This window comes from Pantherophis guttatus, chromosome 3 (assembly GCF_059756535.1).
Source record: "Pantherophis guttatus breed Tessera chromosome 3, ASM5975653v1, whole genome shotgun sequence".
In the NCBI taxonomy this organism is placed as follows: Eukaryota; Metazoa; Chordata; class Lepidosauria; order Squamata; family Colubridae; genus Pantherophis; species Pantherophis guttatus.
This window is the reverse complement of record NC_142065.1, coordinates 73,661,541-73,681,388: the sequence shown is the minus strand read 5'-3', so window position 1 is coordinate 73,681,388 and position 19,848 is coordinate 73,661,541. Positions and strand designations below refer to the sequence as shown.

General features: G+C 36.5%; 1 protein-coding gene across 3 annotated transcripts in view; it reads left to right on the top strand.

Annotated features, from left to right (window-relative positions):
- The window catches only part of SLC44A5 (solute carrier family 44 member 5), a 169,853-nt gene extending 150,324 nt beyond the window's left edge, over positions 1-19,529 (top strand). For 2 of the 3 annotated variants that reach the window (XM_034437013.3, XM_087889833.1), the window contains 10 exons: positions 1,652-1,744; positions 4,710-4,797; positions 5,483-5,745; positions 6,260-6,354; positions 7,247-7,350; positions 7,577-7,650; positions 9,974-10,044; positions 11,945-12,033; positions 13,311-13,395; positions 14,718-19,529. In XM_034437013.3, the coding sequence (XP_034292904.1) occupies positions 1,652-1,744; positions 4,710-4,797; positions 5,483-5,745; positions 6,260-6,354; positions 7,247-7,350; positions 7,577-7,650; positions 9,974-10,044; positions 11,945-12,033; positions 13,311-13,395; positions 14,718-14,830 (1,075 nt within the window). In that variant the 3' untranslated portion in view covers positions 14,831-19,529. The remainder of the gene's footprint in view (positions 1-1,651; positions 1,745-4,709; positions 4,798-5,482; positions 5,746-6,259; positions 6,355-7,246; positions 7,351-7,576; positions 7,651-9,973; positions 10,045-11,944; positions 12,034-13,310; positions 13,396-14,717) is intronic. The other variant, XM_087889832.1, reaches the window with a different exon arrangement.
- The last annotated feature ends 319 nt before the right edge of the window (positions 19,530-19,848 follow it).

Sequence of the window (19,848 nt, the reverse complement as noted above, 5' to 3'; positions counted from 1 at the left end):
ATATAGCAGGGATGAAAGAGCTATTGTTCTTCACGTACAATTTCCAGTATTCAGAATTGATTAGAGTGATTGTGTCTCCTAGGAGATATAACTCAATCACATCTGAAGAGCCACAGTTCTTATTTCTGGGGTCCCATTGTATAAAGAAGCTAAGGGAAATAAGATTCATTATGTCAGTTTCAACATGTACTAAGAACTACGATGGATGAATTTTTGTGTAGAACAAAAGACCTGGGCATTGGACAGAAGTTACAATTTAAAAAAAAAGATTTTTGAAGCTGATACCAAAAATTACAGTATGGGGGCAGGGGTGAAGCATGCCTTGTTGTAAAAGACATTGAATAAAAATATTGATAAAACAAATGTTAAAGGATAATACAAAATGCAAAGGAAGAGTTGAGGAAGAGGTAGAACCTAGGACAAAATGAAAGATGAAATTTTGTAGGGCAATGATTAGCAACCCAAAATTGCTAATATTTACAGTAGGCCCTCACATCCTGGACATAAACTGTTTCAACTCCTACCCTCAAAATGACATTATAGAGTCGTGATGGCGAACCTATGGTATGCGTGCCACATATCTGTGGGCAAGTCAGCATTGCCCTAGCTCAGCTCCGGCATGTGGGAAGCAGTCTGTTTCCAGCCTTCAGAGGGCCTCTGGGGGGTGGGGAAGGCCGTTTTTGCCTTCCCCAGGTTCCTAGAAAGGCTCTGGACCCTGGGGAGGGTGAAAAATGGGCCTACTGGGCCCACTGGACCATCACATGCCAAAAGCAGGGTGAGTGCAGGGGGTCGCATATGCATGCGCGGGGGGCGGAGCACATTGAATTATGGGTGTGGGCACGCGCATGAGTGACCCCCCCCACACTCCCCCCGCTTTTGACACGCAACGACAAAAAGGTTGGCCATCACTGCTATAGAGCACTGCACACCAGAACAACTAGACACAAGAACAGTTTTTTCCCGAACGTCATCACTTTGCTAAACAAATAATTCCCTCAACACTGTCAAACTATTTACTAAGTCTGCACTACTATTAATCTTCTCATCGTTCCCACCACCCATCTTCTTCCACTTATGACTATGACTGTAACTTTGTTGCTTGTATCCTTATGATTTATATTGATATTGTTTCCTGATTGCTTATTTGTACCCTATGATTGCTTATTTGTACCCTATCATTAAGTCTTGTACCTTATGATCCTTGATGAACGTATCTTTTCTTTTATGTACACTGAGAGCATGTGCACCAAGACAAATTTCTTGTGTGTCCAATCACACTTGGCCAATAAAAAATTCTATTCTATTCTATTTTTTACAACTTGTATAATAAAGAACTAAAGGGCATCAGAAATAAAAACATAGGTACATAAGCATTTTTTTTTAATTTAAAGAAATATTGTTTGCATGAACTTTATGTTAATGGACAAATGGATGGGAAGGGGATCTGTTAGTTACGGCCAATGAATATGGCATTGTGGAAATTTACATTTTTATGACAACATATACCATAACAATTTGCATAATGAAAACTTACACACAAGGAATAGAAATCACAGTAGAAATTTGGTATGCTGTATACAAAGTTGGTTGTTTTGCAGCTGACATCTGATAAATTGAATAACTTTAATCATTTATTTGTTTATTTGTTTAGGGCAATTGGATACATCATGTCTACATTATTCTATCCAATTATAACCTTTATTCTTATCGCCATCTGCATTTCATACTGGGCAGTGACAGCCGTGTATCCTTTTTATCAAAGAGTAAGTAGTTACAGGTTATTTTCACATCTCCAGGTGAGCACTTTATTGGTACGTACATGCATACACTAAGTATTCATCACACTATTCCCATTTAGGAACGTTATATGGAATCCAGAAAAGAGTGATAAATAGTAAATTCTTAAAAAGGAATGAAAGTAAGAAAAAGGAAACATTGCTAAATGTTATGAAACACCATACACTACAGTAGTCCTCAACATACAACCACAGTTAGGACCAGAATTTGCATTGCTAAGCAAGGCAGTTTTTATGACTTTGCTTGGCACAGTTGTTAAACAAATCACTGCAGTTGTTCAGTGAATCATGTAGTTGTTAGGTGAACCTTGCTTCTCCCATTGACTTTGCTTGCCAGAAGCCAGTTGTGAAGGTTGCAAATGGTGATCACATGACCTTGAGATACTGCAGCAGTCATAAATACATGCCAAGTGCCTGGATTTTGATCATGTGACCATGGGAATTCTGCAGTGGTCATAAGTGCAAAGATAGGTCATACTTCACTTTTTGGTATTGGTGTAACTTTGAATGGTCACTAAAAGAATGGTTGTAAGTTGAGGACTATCTGTATACCTTCCCATATTCTTCTACCCTAGCAAACTATCCTTGTGGATTTTTATATTACAGATAGTCCTCGATTTATGACCACAGTTGAGTCCAACATTTCTGTTGATAAGTGAGACATTTGTTATGTGAGTTTTGCTCCACTTTACAACCTTTCTTCCCACAGTTGTGAAGTGAATCACTGCAGTTGATAAGTTAGTAAGACAGTTGTTAAGTGAATCTGGCTTCCCCATTGATTTTGCTTGTCAAAAGGTTGCAAAAGATGACCTTAGGACACATCAACGGCAAGCATCTTGCATTTTGATCACATGATGATGGGGATGCTGGAACGGTCGTAAGTGTGAAGAATGGTCATAAGTCCCTTCTTTCAGTATCATTGTAACTTTGAACGGTTACTAAATGAACTGTTGTCAAGGACTTCCTGTACTCCATACACTGCCTTTTATTCTGTAGGCTTCTCACCTCTTTCTTTTTGCAGATCTTTTAATGCCATTCCATTACAGCTTCCTTATTCTGCTCTTCCTCTAGATCCATTATTTCTTCCTTCAGATATTGGTAATTCAGTTGTCAGGTACAAGGTTCCAGGTCAACTTCATGAATAGGACACAGCAGTTTCATTATTGTCGGTCACTTATATTACAAGAATCTCACCACACTTGCTGCATTCCTTTGGGAACCAGTAGATAAGGCTTCACTAGTCTCGTTTATCATGTTTCCTCCTTAACTTCCTCCTCTCCTTTAGTCAACGATTCAATCCTAATTTATTCTTTGTGACCACACCAACATTCTTCTCCCATGCTTCTTTTCATATTTTCATTCTTGTATTCAATCCATGTTTGTATTCTTCACTCATCTATTTTTTTTCTTTTGTACTAAACACATTTCTTAAGTAAGCCATTCCCACTGCATTCAACTTCGTCTTAGTCTACTCTTAGTAACACATATCATAGTGGGTAGAAGCATGCTATAATACACTTCTTTCAATAATCTTTCTTTGTAGTAGATTACATAGCACCATTACTTTTCACCCTCATTTGCACATGTTAAAATATCTCCATTTCCCATTATATTGTGTTTCCCCAAAAATAAGACCCTGTCTTATATTTTTTTGAACTCCGAAATAAGCGCTTTTCAGGGAGGTCTTATTATTTTGAGGCGCGTGGAGCAAGATGGAGCTCCTCTTGCCGTCTTACCTGATTTCCAGCTCTGCGTTTAAATATTTCTGCAGAGGACTTATTTTCAGGGGGGGCTTATTTTAGCACATGCGCTCAAAAGGCCGATTGGGCTTATTTTCAGGGAAACAGGGTATAAGCACACAAATTCATATACTCTAGTTTTTTGCAGTTTATCTATAACTTGCAATCATTCATCACAATCTCCCTGTCAGAATTAAGTGCTTTGGTGATTAATTCAATATTATTCACAACCATATCATTTGCTGCATTTGCTGGAAATCATTTACATGCTCCGTCAAGAATATGCATACAAATTATAGATATATTCACCTTCCTAACCAGCACACTTCTAACAAGCTTTGCTTATACACTGATCCCTAAATGCATTAAACAATCAAGGAGAAATCATACAAGCTTGTTATTCCCTGCTCAATATTAATAATTTGTTAAACACTCCATTTATTCTATGGCATCCTTTAGAGGGTGCTTTTAATGCATTCAGCAACCAGTTTTAAACTCTATGAGTCTGCAAAATTGTCATAATTCAAACCTATCCAATTTATCATTTCTTTGCTAAAGCATGAAAGAAGCAAGCATCTTAACCTCCTTCAATAGAAGCTATATTTTGCATAGGAAGAAATCTTGATCTCTTACCCTTTAATTGATTCAAGTATCATGTGATTTTTTTTTTGCCATCAAAAGTGCAGAAAGTTTGAGAACACTTGATTTATTCAAGTAAATAAATGAAGAGAACCTTACAAAATTCAGTATGCATAAAATATCTTCTGTTCTTCAGTGGTTTCTTAATTACTTATTTACATGCTTACATTCCTTCCCAGAACTTCTCTTCCCACTGATTAATTGTGGGTGAAATCCTTACATAAAATGCAAGTTTTGCACTGTTGTGTATGTGATCTTTGAGCTGTACTATTTCTTTTTTCACCTGGTGCCCAAAATTACCAGCAAAGATGTCCTTGATATTAAGTAAAAGAATAACAAATTTTATACCTCTGATTAATTAGCTGCATATCAGGCAGATAGGTTCTTAGAAAATGCATGCATACTATGGTTATCATATCCTGAGTTAGTCATTAAAAAACAAAGGAAATTAAATGTATTCTTTGTGACGCTTCCTCTTGGTAGAATGTTACATACTGTGACTATTTGATTCTGTTTGTTACTTAACCCAATTAAGTTTCCTGGCTACCTCAGGAGAACCTGTGTACAAAGTTATGGCTAATCAAAGTTTATGCAAGTATGCAAATTTGACCTGTTATCCAGAGGTAAGCAAAACCCATTTACATTCTAATCCTTCATTAGTTAATGCTCTATCCTTTCATAATGCCCTATGCTTTAAATTCCCCACATTGCTTCTGACAAATTTGTACAAATGAATCTTTTCAGTCTACTCTAATTGTAAGTGAGTGTAGCATTTAATGAGAGAAGCTTGCATTGACCAGACACATATAGGAGATTAAGTTATTGGTTGTTTGATTAACTTTGTTAAGAGTTTTCTGAAACTGTTAGAAACATTGGAAATCTACTGAAGCCTGTGAAGCATCTACAACCACAAGACACAGTACTGCCTAAAATGTGTTAACTTGTTTAGGCATTTAGGATGATTTGTAAGAACTATTTTAACAGCTTGAATTCTGCTAAAGCAAAATTTCCATCACTTGCAGAAGTTCTGGGTTTTTTAATAATATCAGATCTAGTATTTTGATTGTGCTTATGCAGTCTATCTCAAGCTGTTTTTATAATACGTTACACAATACACTGTTATCTCACTGTCCCAAATGTTAAATATACTGTACATGAGTATCACTAATACTTATGCAATCATTAGCTGAACACTGCCCTCTGTTGTTCTCTGTCCATTCGCCTAACAATGGAAAGATTCACAGTTTGAGACTGTATTGAAATCACTTCATCTCTCCAATTGATTATTTTTCTTTTGTCCCTGAACAGACTTTCAACACTACTAATGTGACCAAACTATGTCCAGGGGCACAGTGTACATTTGCTTTCTACGGGGGAGAAAGTCTATATCACCGCTACATCTTAGTCTTTCAAATTATCAATGTGTTTGTCTTTCTCTGGCTGGTCAATTTTTCGATCGCATTGGGTCAATGTACCCTTGCTGGTGCCTTTGCTTCTTATTATTGGGCCTTCCGAAAACCTGCTGACATCCCACCCTGCCCTCTCTTTTCTTCATTTGGACGAGCAATACGGTAAGTAAAATGTTACGTCAGTGTTTGAATTCACTTCTCCCTCTGACTTCCCTGTCATGTTTTCACACAGATAGATTTTAAATGTATCTATAACTTCCCTTTGACCCTAGAAATAGCAGTAAATTAGAACTACAAATTCACACACACACACACACACACACACACACACCTGATGAATACATGTTGTAATCCATAATGTTATATATCAGCCATATTAACCGTTTTTGTAACTGTACAATATCTAGTAACATGTTTCTTCTTGAAGAGTAACATTTGAATTTTTTTTTCTTTAGGTATCATACAGGTTCTTTAGCATTTGGCTAAATGAATATATGATGAATACATGTTATAATTCATAATGTTGTATAGTAGAATTTTTATCAGTCATATTAACCTTTTTTGTAACTGTACAATGTCTAGTAACATGCTTCTTCCTGAATTTTGTTTTCTTTAGGTATTTGAATTTGAATTTTTTTTCTTTAGGTATTTGAATTTGATTTTTTTTCCCCTTTAGGTATCATACAGGTTCTTTAGCATTTGGCTCCTTAATTCTTGCAGTGGTTCAACTAATTAGAGTAATCCTGGAATACCTTGATCACAAACTTAAGGGTGAGTTTCATAATAATAATAATAATAATAATAATAATAATAATAATAATAATAATAATAATAATAATAATAATAATAATTTTATTTCTATACTGCCCTTCTCCCGAAGGACTCAGGGCGGTGTACAGCCTATTTAAAAACACAAGACAAAACAGCAGTTAAAAATTAAAATGATTAAATAGATTTGGCTCAATTTAAAACCCCAGAAATTTAAAATACCCCAATTTAAAATTATTATGTTGATAGGCCAGCCTGGCGGAACAACAGGGTCTTCAGTGCGCAGCGAAACACCCGGAGGTCGGAGATCTTACGTATTTCCGGGGGCAGTTCATTCCACAGGGCTGGGGCTCCCACAGAGAAGGCCCTCCCCCTGGGTGTCACCAGCCGACATAACTTGGCTGATGGCACCCGGAGGAGACCCTCTCTGTGGGAGCGGACTGGCCGGTGGGAGGCTATTGGTGGCAGAATACGGTCTCGAAGATACCCGGGTCCTATGCCATGGAGTGCTTTCATGAAATAAGACTTCCCTTTTTCAGGTTATGAACACTTGTATGCCTTCTCATTCATATGAAACACAAATTTGGCGGAAGCATTTATAACCATAAAGGGCCTAAATCACAATTGGTTTATATATCTTGTTCCAGTGTTTCCATGTAATGAACTTTGGGAAAATGTATTTTACAACAAGCCATGAATGGGAAAGTTTCTAACCATTGATAGAGTGAATATTGCTTTGTTTAAAATATTTAAATATTTTATTTAAATATTTAAAGCTTTATTCAACCCCACTTTATTCTACATCTCCAATTCTCATGCACCATATAAAATCTTATATATGGCATCATATTGACATTTTGTAATTGTTAAGAAATGTTTTCTCTCTTTCATGCAGGCTCACAAAATGCATTTGCTAAATTCTTGCTTTGCTGCCTCAAATGCTGTTTTTGGTGCTTGGAAAAATTCCTTAAATTTATAAACAGGAATGCTTACATCATGGTAGGTTTTCTTTTTCACTCTCTCCTTTTCCAATACACTTCTATGCAGACTATAACTGATGTGGCAATGCCAGTTTTCCAAATTTTTAATATAATGATTTAAACCATAGTATTTAAACTATTTTGAATTGAAATGTTTATATCTTTGTTTCTGCATACTAAAAGATACTTTAATATCTAGTCTCAGAAAACTTTAGCATATGTTAACAGCTGTTACTATTCCGCAGATTGCAATCTATGGTAAAAACTTCTGCACCTCAGCAAGGGAAGCTTTCTTTCTTCTCATGAGAAATGTGGTGAGGTAAGGAAGTATAATCCCATAATGCTCCATATATTTGCCCTCACTAAAAATGTGCTTGATTAATGTTTTAAATATTCATGTTATTCTCATTTGTCTAAGACTGGTGCCCTCTAGATATTTTGAACCATTAATTCCATGATGCTGTCCTGTCCAGAAATTCTTGGAGTTGCAAATGCAATCCTTTTAAAGAATTAAAATTTAGGAACAGATCACATTTAAAGGCTAGATCACATTTTTAATTGTTTCACACAGTGGCAGAGATACGGTGTTTCTCCAAAAAGACGACCCACCTTGAAAAAAAGCCCTGTCATGTTTTTGAGTGCATATGATCAAATTAAGCCCCACCCACAAAATTAGCCCTAATTAAGACCCCACCCACCCCAGGGTGCAGGGGGTGGGGCTAGGCACATAGGTAAAAAATAAGCTAGGGTGGGGATAGGAAGTGGAACTGCCCTACTTACCTGGCCTCGCACACCCCAACACCTGCCTCACTTTTTTCTGCGGCTGCTTGCCGCCACTTGCACGCATCACCATGGCCTCCATTTTGCTTTTAGTTGCCCGCCGGCAGGCATCTCCAGCCTTCTATTATCTCTATTATCAGCTGCAGAGGGCTTCCGGCAGGCATCTGAAGGCGAAACGTAGGCCGGGGCAATTCGTACTAGTGGCAGCAAGCGGCTGCAGAAGAAGCGGGCCAGGAGCGGGCTCCTGCTGGGTGGGGCTGTCAGTGCCACCACTGTGAGGTGAGTCAATAATTAGAACCCTCCAAAAAGAAGGCCTACCCGTTTTTTCAGGGTTCAAAAGAAAATAAGACCCGGCCTTCTTTTTGGAGAAACACAGTAGAAACTTTAAATTATGAACTAATGCTACAAACAAGTTTGTGATATATTCACAAAGAATATAGTTAATACACCCTAACATAGATTTATTTGAGTTAATTTGAAAAATGTTATATTTATTTTATTTAAGTGCACACGCCATCCATCTCACATCATATGAATATTAATAAAAGAATTAAACCCAAACATTTTCAGTTTTTATCTTCTTGGGCAGTTTTGTTAATAGAAGATTGCCATGGTGCAGAGGTATGTACATATAACAGATAGAAGAAGGAGGGACACAAAATGAGCAAATAAATCTACAGTATTCCCAGGAATTTTGTACTAAGATGTTCCAGTAGGATAAAGAATGCAAACATAAAACAGGTCTCCCCAGTACAGCTTCCCATTCGATCTGGGACATGATTTAACGGTGTAGAGAGCTGTATTCAACTTGTAGCAGCCCTAAATACAGGTAGTCCTCAACTTACAACAGTTCATTTAGTGACCATTCAAAATTACAACAGTACTGAAAGATGTGACTTATGACCATTTTTCACATTTTCAGGTTACGACCTTTGCAGCATCCCCATGGTCATGTATCAAAATTCAGACACTTGGCAACTGGTTCATATTTATGATGGTTTCAATGTCCCAGGGTCACGTGGTCATCCCTTTTATGACTTCTGAAAGGCAAAGTCAATGGGGAAGCCAGATAGACTTAACAACTGTGTTACTTACTTAACAACTGCAGTGATTCACTTAACAACTGTGGCAAGAAAGATTGTAAAATGGGGCAAAATTCACTTAACAAGTGTCTCACTTAGCCACAGAAATTTTGGGCTCAGTTGTGGTCCTAAGTCGAGGACCACTTGAACAGTTCTTCTCCACATCTAGCTTTATTCATGGAAGTCCAAGAGAATATAGAGTAAAACTATGGTACAGGCATGTCCAACTTGCATCCTGTCAGCCACATGCAGCCCTGGATAGCTAGTAATGTGGCCCCCACAAAATCTTAATCTTTAACATTATTGATACAGAGAGAGAAGGAGGGAGGGAGAGAGAGGGGGGGAGGGAGGGAGGGAGGGAGGGGGAGGGAGACAGAGACAGACACAGAGACAGAGACAGAGGGAGGGAGAGAGAGAGAGAGAGAGATTATTATATATCTCATATATGGCTCAAGACAATTCCTCTTCACTCCGTGCGGCCCAGGGAAACAAAATGGTTGGCATACCTGGCCTGATATAGAAGTAGTCCTCGAGTTACGACCACAATCCAGCAAACAAAAGAATATCTGCTTTTCCCCTTCAATAATTTAAAATACTAATTTCTCTGAGGAAATTAATTATCAGGTTTTAAATCTTTCTCTAAAATGAGATCCTTTAGGTAGATAGAAATAGTAGGTCACGTAGTTATCAAAGTAACCTTAACAGCTAGATACAGACCTTACTGTCTTTGGGGCTTAAAACAACATAAAAATAATATCAGTTTTCTTATCTGTTGCACAGGGTTGCAGTCCTGGATAAAGTAACAGACTTCTTATTATTCCTGGGTAAACTCCTCGTTGCTGGAGCTGTGGGTGAGTCAATCAACTAATTTATGTGTGTGTCTGTGTGTGTTATTTTATTTTATTTTATTCAGAAAAAAATTAAAATACGAAATACAGAACTAAAAAAAAATATCCATTATACATGTTATTTCCTCTATCAGGGGTGGGAAAATGTGGCTCTTTTACATCCTGTGGACTTCAACTCCCAGAATTCCTGAGCCAGCTGGCTCAGGAATTCTGGGAGTTGAAGTCCACAGGTTGTAAAAGAGCCACATTTGCCCACCCTGCTCTAGTTGAACACTGATTAATATATTACTATAACATTAGTTCTACTTAATTAACTCACATTCATTGTTTTCAGTTTTCTTAAGGCCATTGGTCATGCTAAGCTGATTGTTGACACAAAACTCCTGTATGGGTAGTCTTTGACTGATGAGCACAATTGACCGCAATTGTGCAAGGATAGGGTGGACCATTCCCACAGAGGTTATCACAGGGAATGAGGCTGTTATCAGCTAGGAAGTGATCTAATCATGGCAAAGAACTAATACAGGTAGTCCTCAACTTACAACAGTTCGTTTAGTGACCGTTCAAGATTACAATGGCACTGAAAAAAGTGACTTATGACCATTTTTCACACTTACGACCATTGCAGCATCTCCATGTGATCAAAATTAAGCCATTTGGCAACTGACTCATATTTATGAAGGTTGCAATGTCCTGGGGTCATGTGATCATCTTTTGTGACCTTCTGACAAGCAAAATCAATGGGGAAGCCTTAGTGTTACTAACTTAACAATTGCAGTGATTCACTTAACAATTGTTGAAAGAAAGGTTGCAAAATGGGGCAAAATTCATATAACAACTGTCTCTCTTACCAACATAAATTTTGGACTCAGTTATGGTCATAAACTCAAGGACTACCTGTAATAAACATTCCCCAGCAGCAGATCAAAAGATAAGTGTTCTGAATTAAAAGAATTTGTATATTATTTGTATATTATATATGTATATTATGCACATTATTTTATAACTAGAAAATGAATGAGAGTTGTCTGAAATGAAACCATTTAACAGTGAAATTACTTCATGCTTCCCTTGTGCTTAAGAATAAATTTCTGGAACTAATTAATTTACATTCTTTCTCCTTCCTGCTTAGCATAGCTGTTATTCTAAATTAGTATCTCAATTTATCACTAAACATACTGAATAAGATTAATTGAAAGTAGTTAAATGGTTCTCCAAGAAATAAACTAGATAAGCTTTTTTTAAAATCAAGTTTGGGTTTCTTTTCTGTTTTGGTAACTGCACATGTTATTAAAAAGAGACAGAAGGAATGATAAAATAAATTAAAATCTTCTGGTTGCATGAATTATTCACAGATAATTAATTGGAATGCGAATTTTAGACCACTACAAATAATTAATGTAGGGATTTATTGTTTGAAAAATTATGTTATAAAAACTCTCATGGGCCCTGTTTCTGAAAATGCAGGTATGTTTAAATGGAGATGCCTAAATGGCTTGGGGGTAAATAGTTGAATAGCAATAGCACTTAGACTTACATACCGCTTCACAGTGCTTTATAGCCCTCTCTAAGCAGTTTACAAAGTCAGCATATTGCCTCTAACAGTCTGGGTCCTCCTTTTACCAACCTTGGAAGGAAGAGTCAACCTTGAGCCTGTCGGGATCAAACTCCTGGCAGTTGGCAGAATTACCCTGCAATACAGCATTCTAATCACTGCGCCACCATGACTCTTTTAAAAATAAATCATTTATACAGGACATTTATGTATATTCCCAGACATGGAATTATCTATTGCAAACTATATTGTTTGTTTCAAAATATGAGAGATAAAAGAGCTTTGAAATCTAACTAAGACATATTGTAGCTAATACTCTCTCTGTGGGTTTTTTTGTGTCTCCTGCAGGTGTCCTAGCCTTCTTTTTCTTCACACACAGGATACCAGCATTTGCACAAGAAGCACCTTCACTGAATTATTATTGGGTCCCCCTCTTGGTAAGTTCAAATGAAGAATTAAAGGTCCAAGCATGAGGTTGGCTTCTGGCATGGCGAGACGATCGGATCATGCCTCTCCAGCCCCTAACAAGACAAGCAATCCCACACTTTGATTTCTTTTGATTCTGATTTATTTAAAACATCTTTGCTTATTGCTGCTCAGATACACTCTGGGGAAAGTGTCTGCAGCTACAGTACTATCTCAGTCTCCACAGATTAGCTCTGATTCACGTTCAGGAATGGGTGGGGGATCAAATTTGACTTGATATTTGGATTCCAATTCATATTTTGGGCAAGTAGCATGATCTTCTCCAGATAGTTTGGATTACATCTTTAGAGATTAACTTGCTGCTTTCATATTGGATAGGGCTGATGGACATTGGAACCCAAAACATAGGGAGATCCCAGGTTGTTTGCTTTCCCCTATCTGCCTTGCTCTTCTGCACCTCTGTTTGGATTTTTTTAAAAAGAAAGAAGTCCCTGACTATGTACTATGTGCCTTTAAAGAAAGGTTGGGCAAGACAGAAGAAGCAATGGATTACCAGCATAGTTCGCAATGGGTTAGTGTAACATTAAAGGAAGATGTAACTTGAAACTACAGTATCCCATCCAGAAATCTATTAATAACATTGTACTTTGCTATTAACAGCCTTGTCCACTGCACCAGTTCTAGTAAATCTGCTAGGGCATGGAGAGGAGGGAGGACTGTGGAATCACTGTTACTTGCTAAATTTAGAGTCAGGAATATCTTCAGAAAAACTATCACAATAATGTAAATATTATAACGGCCGCACAAATATCATTTGCACAAAATTGGAAAAATAAAAATACACCAACAGAGGAAGAATTGATAACAAAAATCTTAGAGTGTGCCGAGATGGACAAATTAACAAAAGAACTTAAAGAAAAGGAAGATATGGAATACTATGTAATATGGAACAAATGGTACACTGGCTGGAGATTAGAAATAGTGAACAATAATGAAAGAGGAGAAATAATAAATGTAAAAGGTTTATAGGACAATGTATAAAATGTACAAAATTAATATGATTGTTAGGAATTATAATGTAAATAAGAGAAAAAGGGACAAGAAGGAAAAGTACAGTATAAGGGGAAATAGGGGAAGATGTAAATATTAGAAGATGACAGTTACAAAACAGTTGTAAAAAAGGAATTTATATTATGTGTTTTGTGTTTGTTATATTGTGTTGTATTATAAATAAATTTTAAAAAAATAATAATAATGTAAATTTAACATGGTTTCCTTTTTTTTCCAGACCGTCATTTTAGGGTCGTATCTGGTTGCACATGGATTCTTCAGTGTCTATGCAATGTGTGTTGACACACTTTTCCTCTGTTTTTGTAAGTCATCAGCCTTTTGTGATTTATTTCCTCTTTCAGTAATGCTCAGATAAAGGACTGGTAATTCAACTTCCTAACAAAATCCATGAACATGTTGGAGGGATCTGTTTCTTGCTTCTCTTGTTAGAGTTTACTCAGTTGAAATTTTTATTGCATGGGCAATCACATGTCAGATGTGATTTCATTAGTCAGCTAGTGACCTATTACTAAATGCTAATTACCATTATGGTTTTTTTGAGAAACTGCTCCATAATAATTACTAACTACTAAGTATTTTATAGCTTCATTTTGTCCAGCAGCATTTAAGTAGATAAGTGTTATGTGTTCTTGCTAATAACATCCTTGCTGTTTTAATCATGACAGCTGTGTTGGTTGAACTTAAAGTAACATATTTCGTCTTCTGCAACCAGGTTGGCTTTAAAAGAGCTGGAATATATATTTCTTCTTCTTCTTCTTGTGCCATGTCCGTCATCGGACGTTGGCGATCATGTTGGCAATCCTATTTTTGTCAACAGCCGCATGAAAAAGGGCTGCTGAGTTTTGTCCATATTTTACTTGGGAGCATGAATTAGTAACTGTTCCTGCACTAGTCTGTGCTCTGTATGCAAATAAGTTTAGCCATCCTTATGAAATTATAAAGATGACAAACGTCTTTGAGCATCCTAGTTGTGGAAATCCCACTTGCTACTGGGAAAGCACTAAAGACAGAATTTTAGAAAAATGATCCAGAGCTCAATAAATAATTATGATTCCCATCTCCTTAGATGGAGAGAGCTCCATCTTTTGGTTGTGAATCAATCATTTGTAAACTTGACCTTTATATGACCTATACTTGCATGGGAACTATAGTCCTAGTATTCTAGTTTTCCATGTCATCAGAATCTATTTTATTCCAAAAGAATCATTCAACTGTCAACATATCATCTTATAATTGCAGTTGATTTACCATTATGCTCCTCATCCCAATCCAACCCACCCCGCCCAAGACTACTGTGGAAATACAGTATTGATGGGTTCTGTGCTTCACCACCAAGTATAAGTTAATTATTTAACTTCAAAGTTAACCTGTTGCATGGGCAAAAAATATGGATCACAGCATGGCTTAATGCAACTTAGCTATGACTTGTTTGGTATTGACCTGAAATTGCTTATATGAATGCTTTTTTGATATTCTGCAATGGCATCACACACTGAAATTCAGCTCTACCATTGTAGGAATTCTAATGATTCTTTTCCTCTTTTTCTTCTGAATCTCTCCTTTGTTTTGTTTTGACTGCATGTCTGCTTTTTGCTTTGGCTCTTTTTGACCACTTTCTACCCAGGCGAAGACTTGGAAAGGAATGACGGATCTACAGCAAAACCTTACTACATGTCAGCTAGTCTGCACCGGATTTTGGGGAAGAAGGAACTGAGTCCCAAAAAGTTAATGGGATAATGCTCAAAATTGCAAGAGTGCTAGTTTTAAGGAAGAGGAGGGAAAAACATTTTAAAAGCAGAATGCGTATAATTTAGACAAAAGATTTTTTTTTTAAAGTATGACGCTTCTGGTTAATAAATCATTTGTGTTGCTTTGTACTATCTAAAAAATAAGCAAACAGGCAACATTTTCAAGACGTCTTTTTAACCGCTGTGAAATAAGGTCACATCATAGTTTTTATAGAGTGCCTATGGGAAACGTGTAAATGTGAAGCTTCTTTTTTTTAATCTTTAGCTCTTAGTGTTTTAATAACTTTTCTAACCTGAGATTTTGCTGTCTGAAATGACAGCCATTTTGATAACTTTTTTTATAGGTGTATATTTGTAAAGGATATTCAGGCAATTTTTCAAAGCACTACAATGTATCCTAATTAGCCATAAACATATCAAGATTATCGGTAACCAGCAGGTGGTCCTAAATTTGTAATGATGGTGCTATGGCTGTATTTTTACTGTATGTGCTGATTGACAGCTACTTAAACTGTGACTAAAATATATTAATGGTTCCCTATAAGGAAGGGCACATTGCTAATTCAGTTGCCTCCTAAAAGTTGAGATGGAGATAAATTGGGCTCCTGCTGATTTATCTCTCTCTCTCAAAAAAAGGGTAAAGATTCTTTAAATATCTTCACTTTTTTAAAGAAAAAGAATGTCACACCAATATCTATTATTCATTTTTTTAAAAATGTAAGTCATGCAATAGCCCCTGTTCACCACCAGATGCAATATTTATGAGTGCAGTTGCAAAATGTTATTAATAATACTGGTTAAGAGTGCCATGATTTTATATGCCCTATGTAAACATTTTTTTCTAGAAAAAAAATCCATAAAATAAAATCCAATATTAGTTTTTCCCCCCTATGGAAGAAATCCTTGTAAACAAGTTGGTCTTTCCTAACTTAGTCTTCTGGAGATTTGTTAGAACTTCTTCCCTACCAGTTCAATCTTTGTTCAGTGTATCTTTGAAGACATCAGGTTGAAGAAGGTTGATCTGATCTAAAACTCAGATCATTTGCTTTTTGTTATATGTTTTTCTCCTTCTTCTTCTGCATGACAAAGACAAAGAATTAAGGCTCATTTGCCTTTTAGGTCCCTCTTGCATTATTTATATGAACACGTGATCATTTTTCATTCAGAGAGGAAAGAAATGAGAGAGGTGTAATATGAATGAATATTCCTTGTAGCTGAAGTTAAAAAACCTGGTCTTGAGTCAGATAGAAAAAGACCTAATGAGTAAATATCAAAAATTAGTATCCTGCATCATAAAATAGAACGCAGTCTTGCGAAGAAAAATGCATTTTTCTTATTCATAACTGGAATTCAAAATGCATTAATCCCATTTTATATTAGTAAAAGCTGGGGAGAGAACATATTCTAAGCAGAGTTCCTTCACAGTCATGCTGCTTATTTAGCAGTTATCACATATGAAGTTTTATTTCTGTTAAACATTAAAACAATGGGTAGCTTTAGTTATACTGTTTCTCCTGGATCATGAGAGGCTTTTGAAATAGGATACATTGTATTAAAAATATGTAATCATGAATTCCATTATCCCCTCATGACATTATACTCTGTCATTAACACAGGGGTGATTGGTCTCAATTCTGATTGAAACTTGTGTCCAGATTTGCATCGGTAATTCTACTTTTTTCTCTAACTTATTGCACAAATGCCAAGCTTATCATTCTAAAATTGGACCCTCCAAAATTCATTCAACAGAACAGCCTAGTTCTACCATCAAGATGGACTTGGTTTTAAGATAATTGGGGAGTTCAACCGATATTAATTGGATTAATATAGAATCTTAGGTGGGTTTTTCCCCAGCATTTTAACTCTTCTGTTGCAAAGAAGAAGCTTTTTCCGGAAGTCCATTCTGTTAAAAGGAGCAATTTATTTCCAGATGAGAATATTTTTTTGAGAAAGGTGCTTACATCATTTGTATTCCAAAACACCTGAGAAAGCTATCAGTCTGAAATAAATTATATATATGCACTCAGCTGAATGGCCATTTCAGTGAGTAGATGTACTTTTTCACCCAGACAAGTGTAATTCATCCAGATTTGCACATAGTTAGCTTTCCTGGAGGAGGGATTATTTTGCTACCTACTACAGCAAAAACTGTTCTAGAAGGTTGAGGAGCTCTCTGGGACAACAGGAGTGATGCAGGAGGAACCAGGATCTGGTTAGAGTCATTTGTCCTTCCCTCAGCTGGAGCCTCCAAAAGAGTGTGCCTAATGGAATGGTCCTTTCCATTTAGAGGAAGGCAAATTTGTTCCTTTCTGTGCTACTAAAAGGGAGAGCAAATTAGTTTCCCTGCATGCAAATATACAAATTAAAAGATGAATAGAGCCTCTTAACTACAACAATCTTTGAGCACTGAGCAATCGAGTGTTAACTATTCGGAATGTCCCTAGAAGGCAACTTTTATCCATGGATAACTGGACAGCAGATTGAATCATATGTAATTCATTATTTTTTTAAAAAAAACACATTTTCCCATTGTAATGCCTGTTCAAACATTAGATAATGGCTATATATGAACCCACCTAGCATGCTGTTATTATCTTGGGATATATAGCAGAGGTGGTATTCATCAGGTTCTGACTAGTTCTGGAGAACTGGTAGCGGAAATTTTGAGTAGTTCGGAGAACCGGTAAATACCACCTCTGACTGGCCCCGTCCCCATCTATTCTCTGCCTCCCGAGTCCCAGCTGATCGGGAGGAAATGGGGATTTTGCAGTAATCTTCCTCTGGAGTGGGGAGGGAATGGAGATTTTACAGTATCCTTCCCCTGCCACACCCACCAAGCCACACCCACCAAGCCGCGCCCACAGAACCAGTAGTAAAAAAATTTGAATCCCACCACTGATATATAGTAGGCAAAATCATTGACTTAATCCTTGTTAAGCATGTCCTTGCATATTAAATCTTTGGATTAGTCTTAAATGTTTTCAATTGAGATAAATTGATGATATTCATTTGAAAAACAGCAAGAATGCACTTTTAAGTCACAATACAACCAACAGACATCATTAGGTGTCTTTAGGAATTGTTAGGTATAACACTGAATTGTTTCTAAATAATTAGAACTGATTCTAACAATTATTAGAACAGGAGTGACATCTGTAAAATGTATGTTGTTATCATACTGATTAAAACAGGGGTTTAGCAATCACTACAAAGAAGCTAACACATAAAGGAGAAAAAACAAACTAAGAATTTGCCAAAGAAGTCACAAAATTACTTTTTTTCCACATGCAATCTTTATTCTGGCCTGGTTTTTATTTAACAAACCATGGTTAAAATAAACTGATTTAATATGTGTGAGCATAGCGGATAGGCTGTACTTGAACAAGTAAACCCAGTCAGAAATAAAATGGAGAAATGCCCTTAAGGGAAACATTCTAAACAACTGGGGGAAAAAAGTGAAAATGCTAAGCAATAGCACTGAAATTTGGCTGCCATTCAGCCAATTTGAAATGTTCAATAATGGCAAAGTGTACATCTGATAGGCAAAATTCCTGAATATCTTTCTCAGAAATGAATGAGCATTAATGTGCAAACTAAGTAATAATTTATTTTTGAAAGGCAAATAGCTTTGAACTTTGACTGATGTGTTTCTTAATCATTAGGACAAACCCTACCGGTTTGTTATAGTGTCCATTTTATGCATATAGTGCTTTAACATAAAGCTAAAGCTTGATCAAATGCACTTCCTTGCTTTAGAGAAGTCATAATGTACTAGAGAAATCATTTCTTGATGAGATGATAAGATTGAAATAGGCTTGGATCCTGCACTCCTTCGAGTCAAGAGCCGAGACAAAGGCCTTCTTGATGGAACTGGTGCAGCATCTAGCCCACCTGATTCTAAAGGGCTGATTATATTATTGTGCCAGTGTTTACAGTGTAATAAATGCCAAAACATCCCATGTGTAATATATGTGAGATATATATATCTCGCCAGGCATTTGCTGTTGTGCACAAAAGAGCCAGCAGATGGAAGTATTGGATTGGTTTCATTTTTTGCTCTCTGCCTTTCTTCCTCCTAGTGGGAGATTTAGAAAGTCAGGATGGTTCTACCAAAAGACCTTATTACATGAGTAAATCTCTGCTGAAGATACTCAACAAGCATAACATGCAAAGCAAAAGACATTAGAGAAGGTGGACTGTCCTGACCACAGCATTGCATTGGGTCTGGTGCATTGTTTCTGCAATACGTTGTCAGCTTTTACTTGTGCAAGTTTTATACCAAAGCTATTGTACCCCGTGAAACCATCTGAGTTTGTCGTGACACCAATCTTTAAAATTCCAGGGACAGAGGAAACATGAGAGATTTCTTTTTTTCCCCCTTCTCTCTCTCTCTTGATTTCTCTCTTTAATTATTGTGGCTTGGATATTAAAATGTTGGCTGTTGTTTTCTTTATTTTTCTTCTTTTAAAAAAGAGGTATGAAATGTTTTACTGTTAAAAATTTTGTCCTAGGTGAGTAAACAGATTTTTCAAAACAAGGTTAAGAGTTTCCAAGGAAGAAAACCTGTAAATGTCCTTTTTCAATATATATGGTCAAAGAATATGTAAATGTCTCTTGACTGCATTTCAAGTTTTGTCACTTTCCTAGCCTGTACAGCTGTGTGCTCCAATACAAAGTGCCTTACTGGCTATTGGTATCAACTAGTTTATGTTCCGAAGTTTACAAACACCATTTGAACCATTAATCTACTATTGCTTGAAACAAAAACTCTCTTTCGATTTACTTGAAAGTATTGGTACAAGTTTGGTTGTCTTATGTAGTTGCAAATGTTATAAAATCTGTATTTTCCCACCTCCATCTGCTCTAAAAGCAAAGCAGTGGCCAATATAACATTTAGGTTTTTCAGCTTAGTTTTATCCAGCTTGATTTATAATTCAGGATATTGAGTCTCTGCTGACTTTCCACTTCAAAATATGTTGCAATCCACATATAAACCTTGTTCTGGGG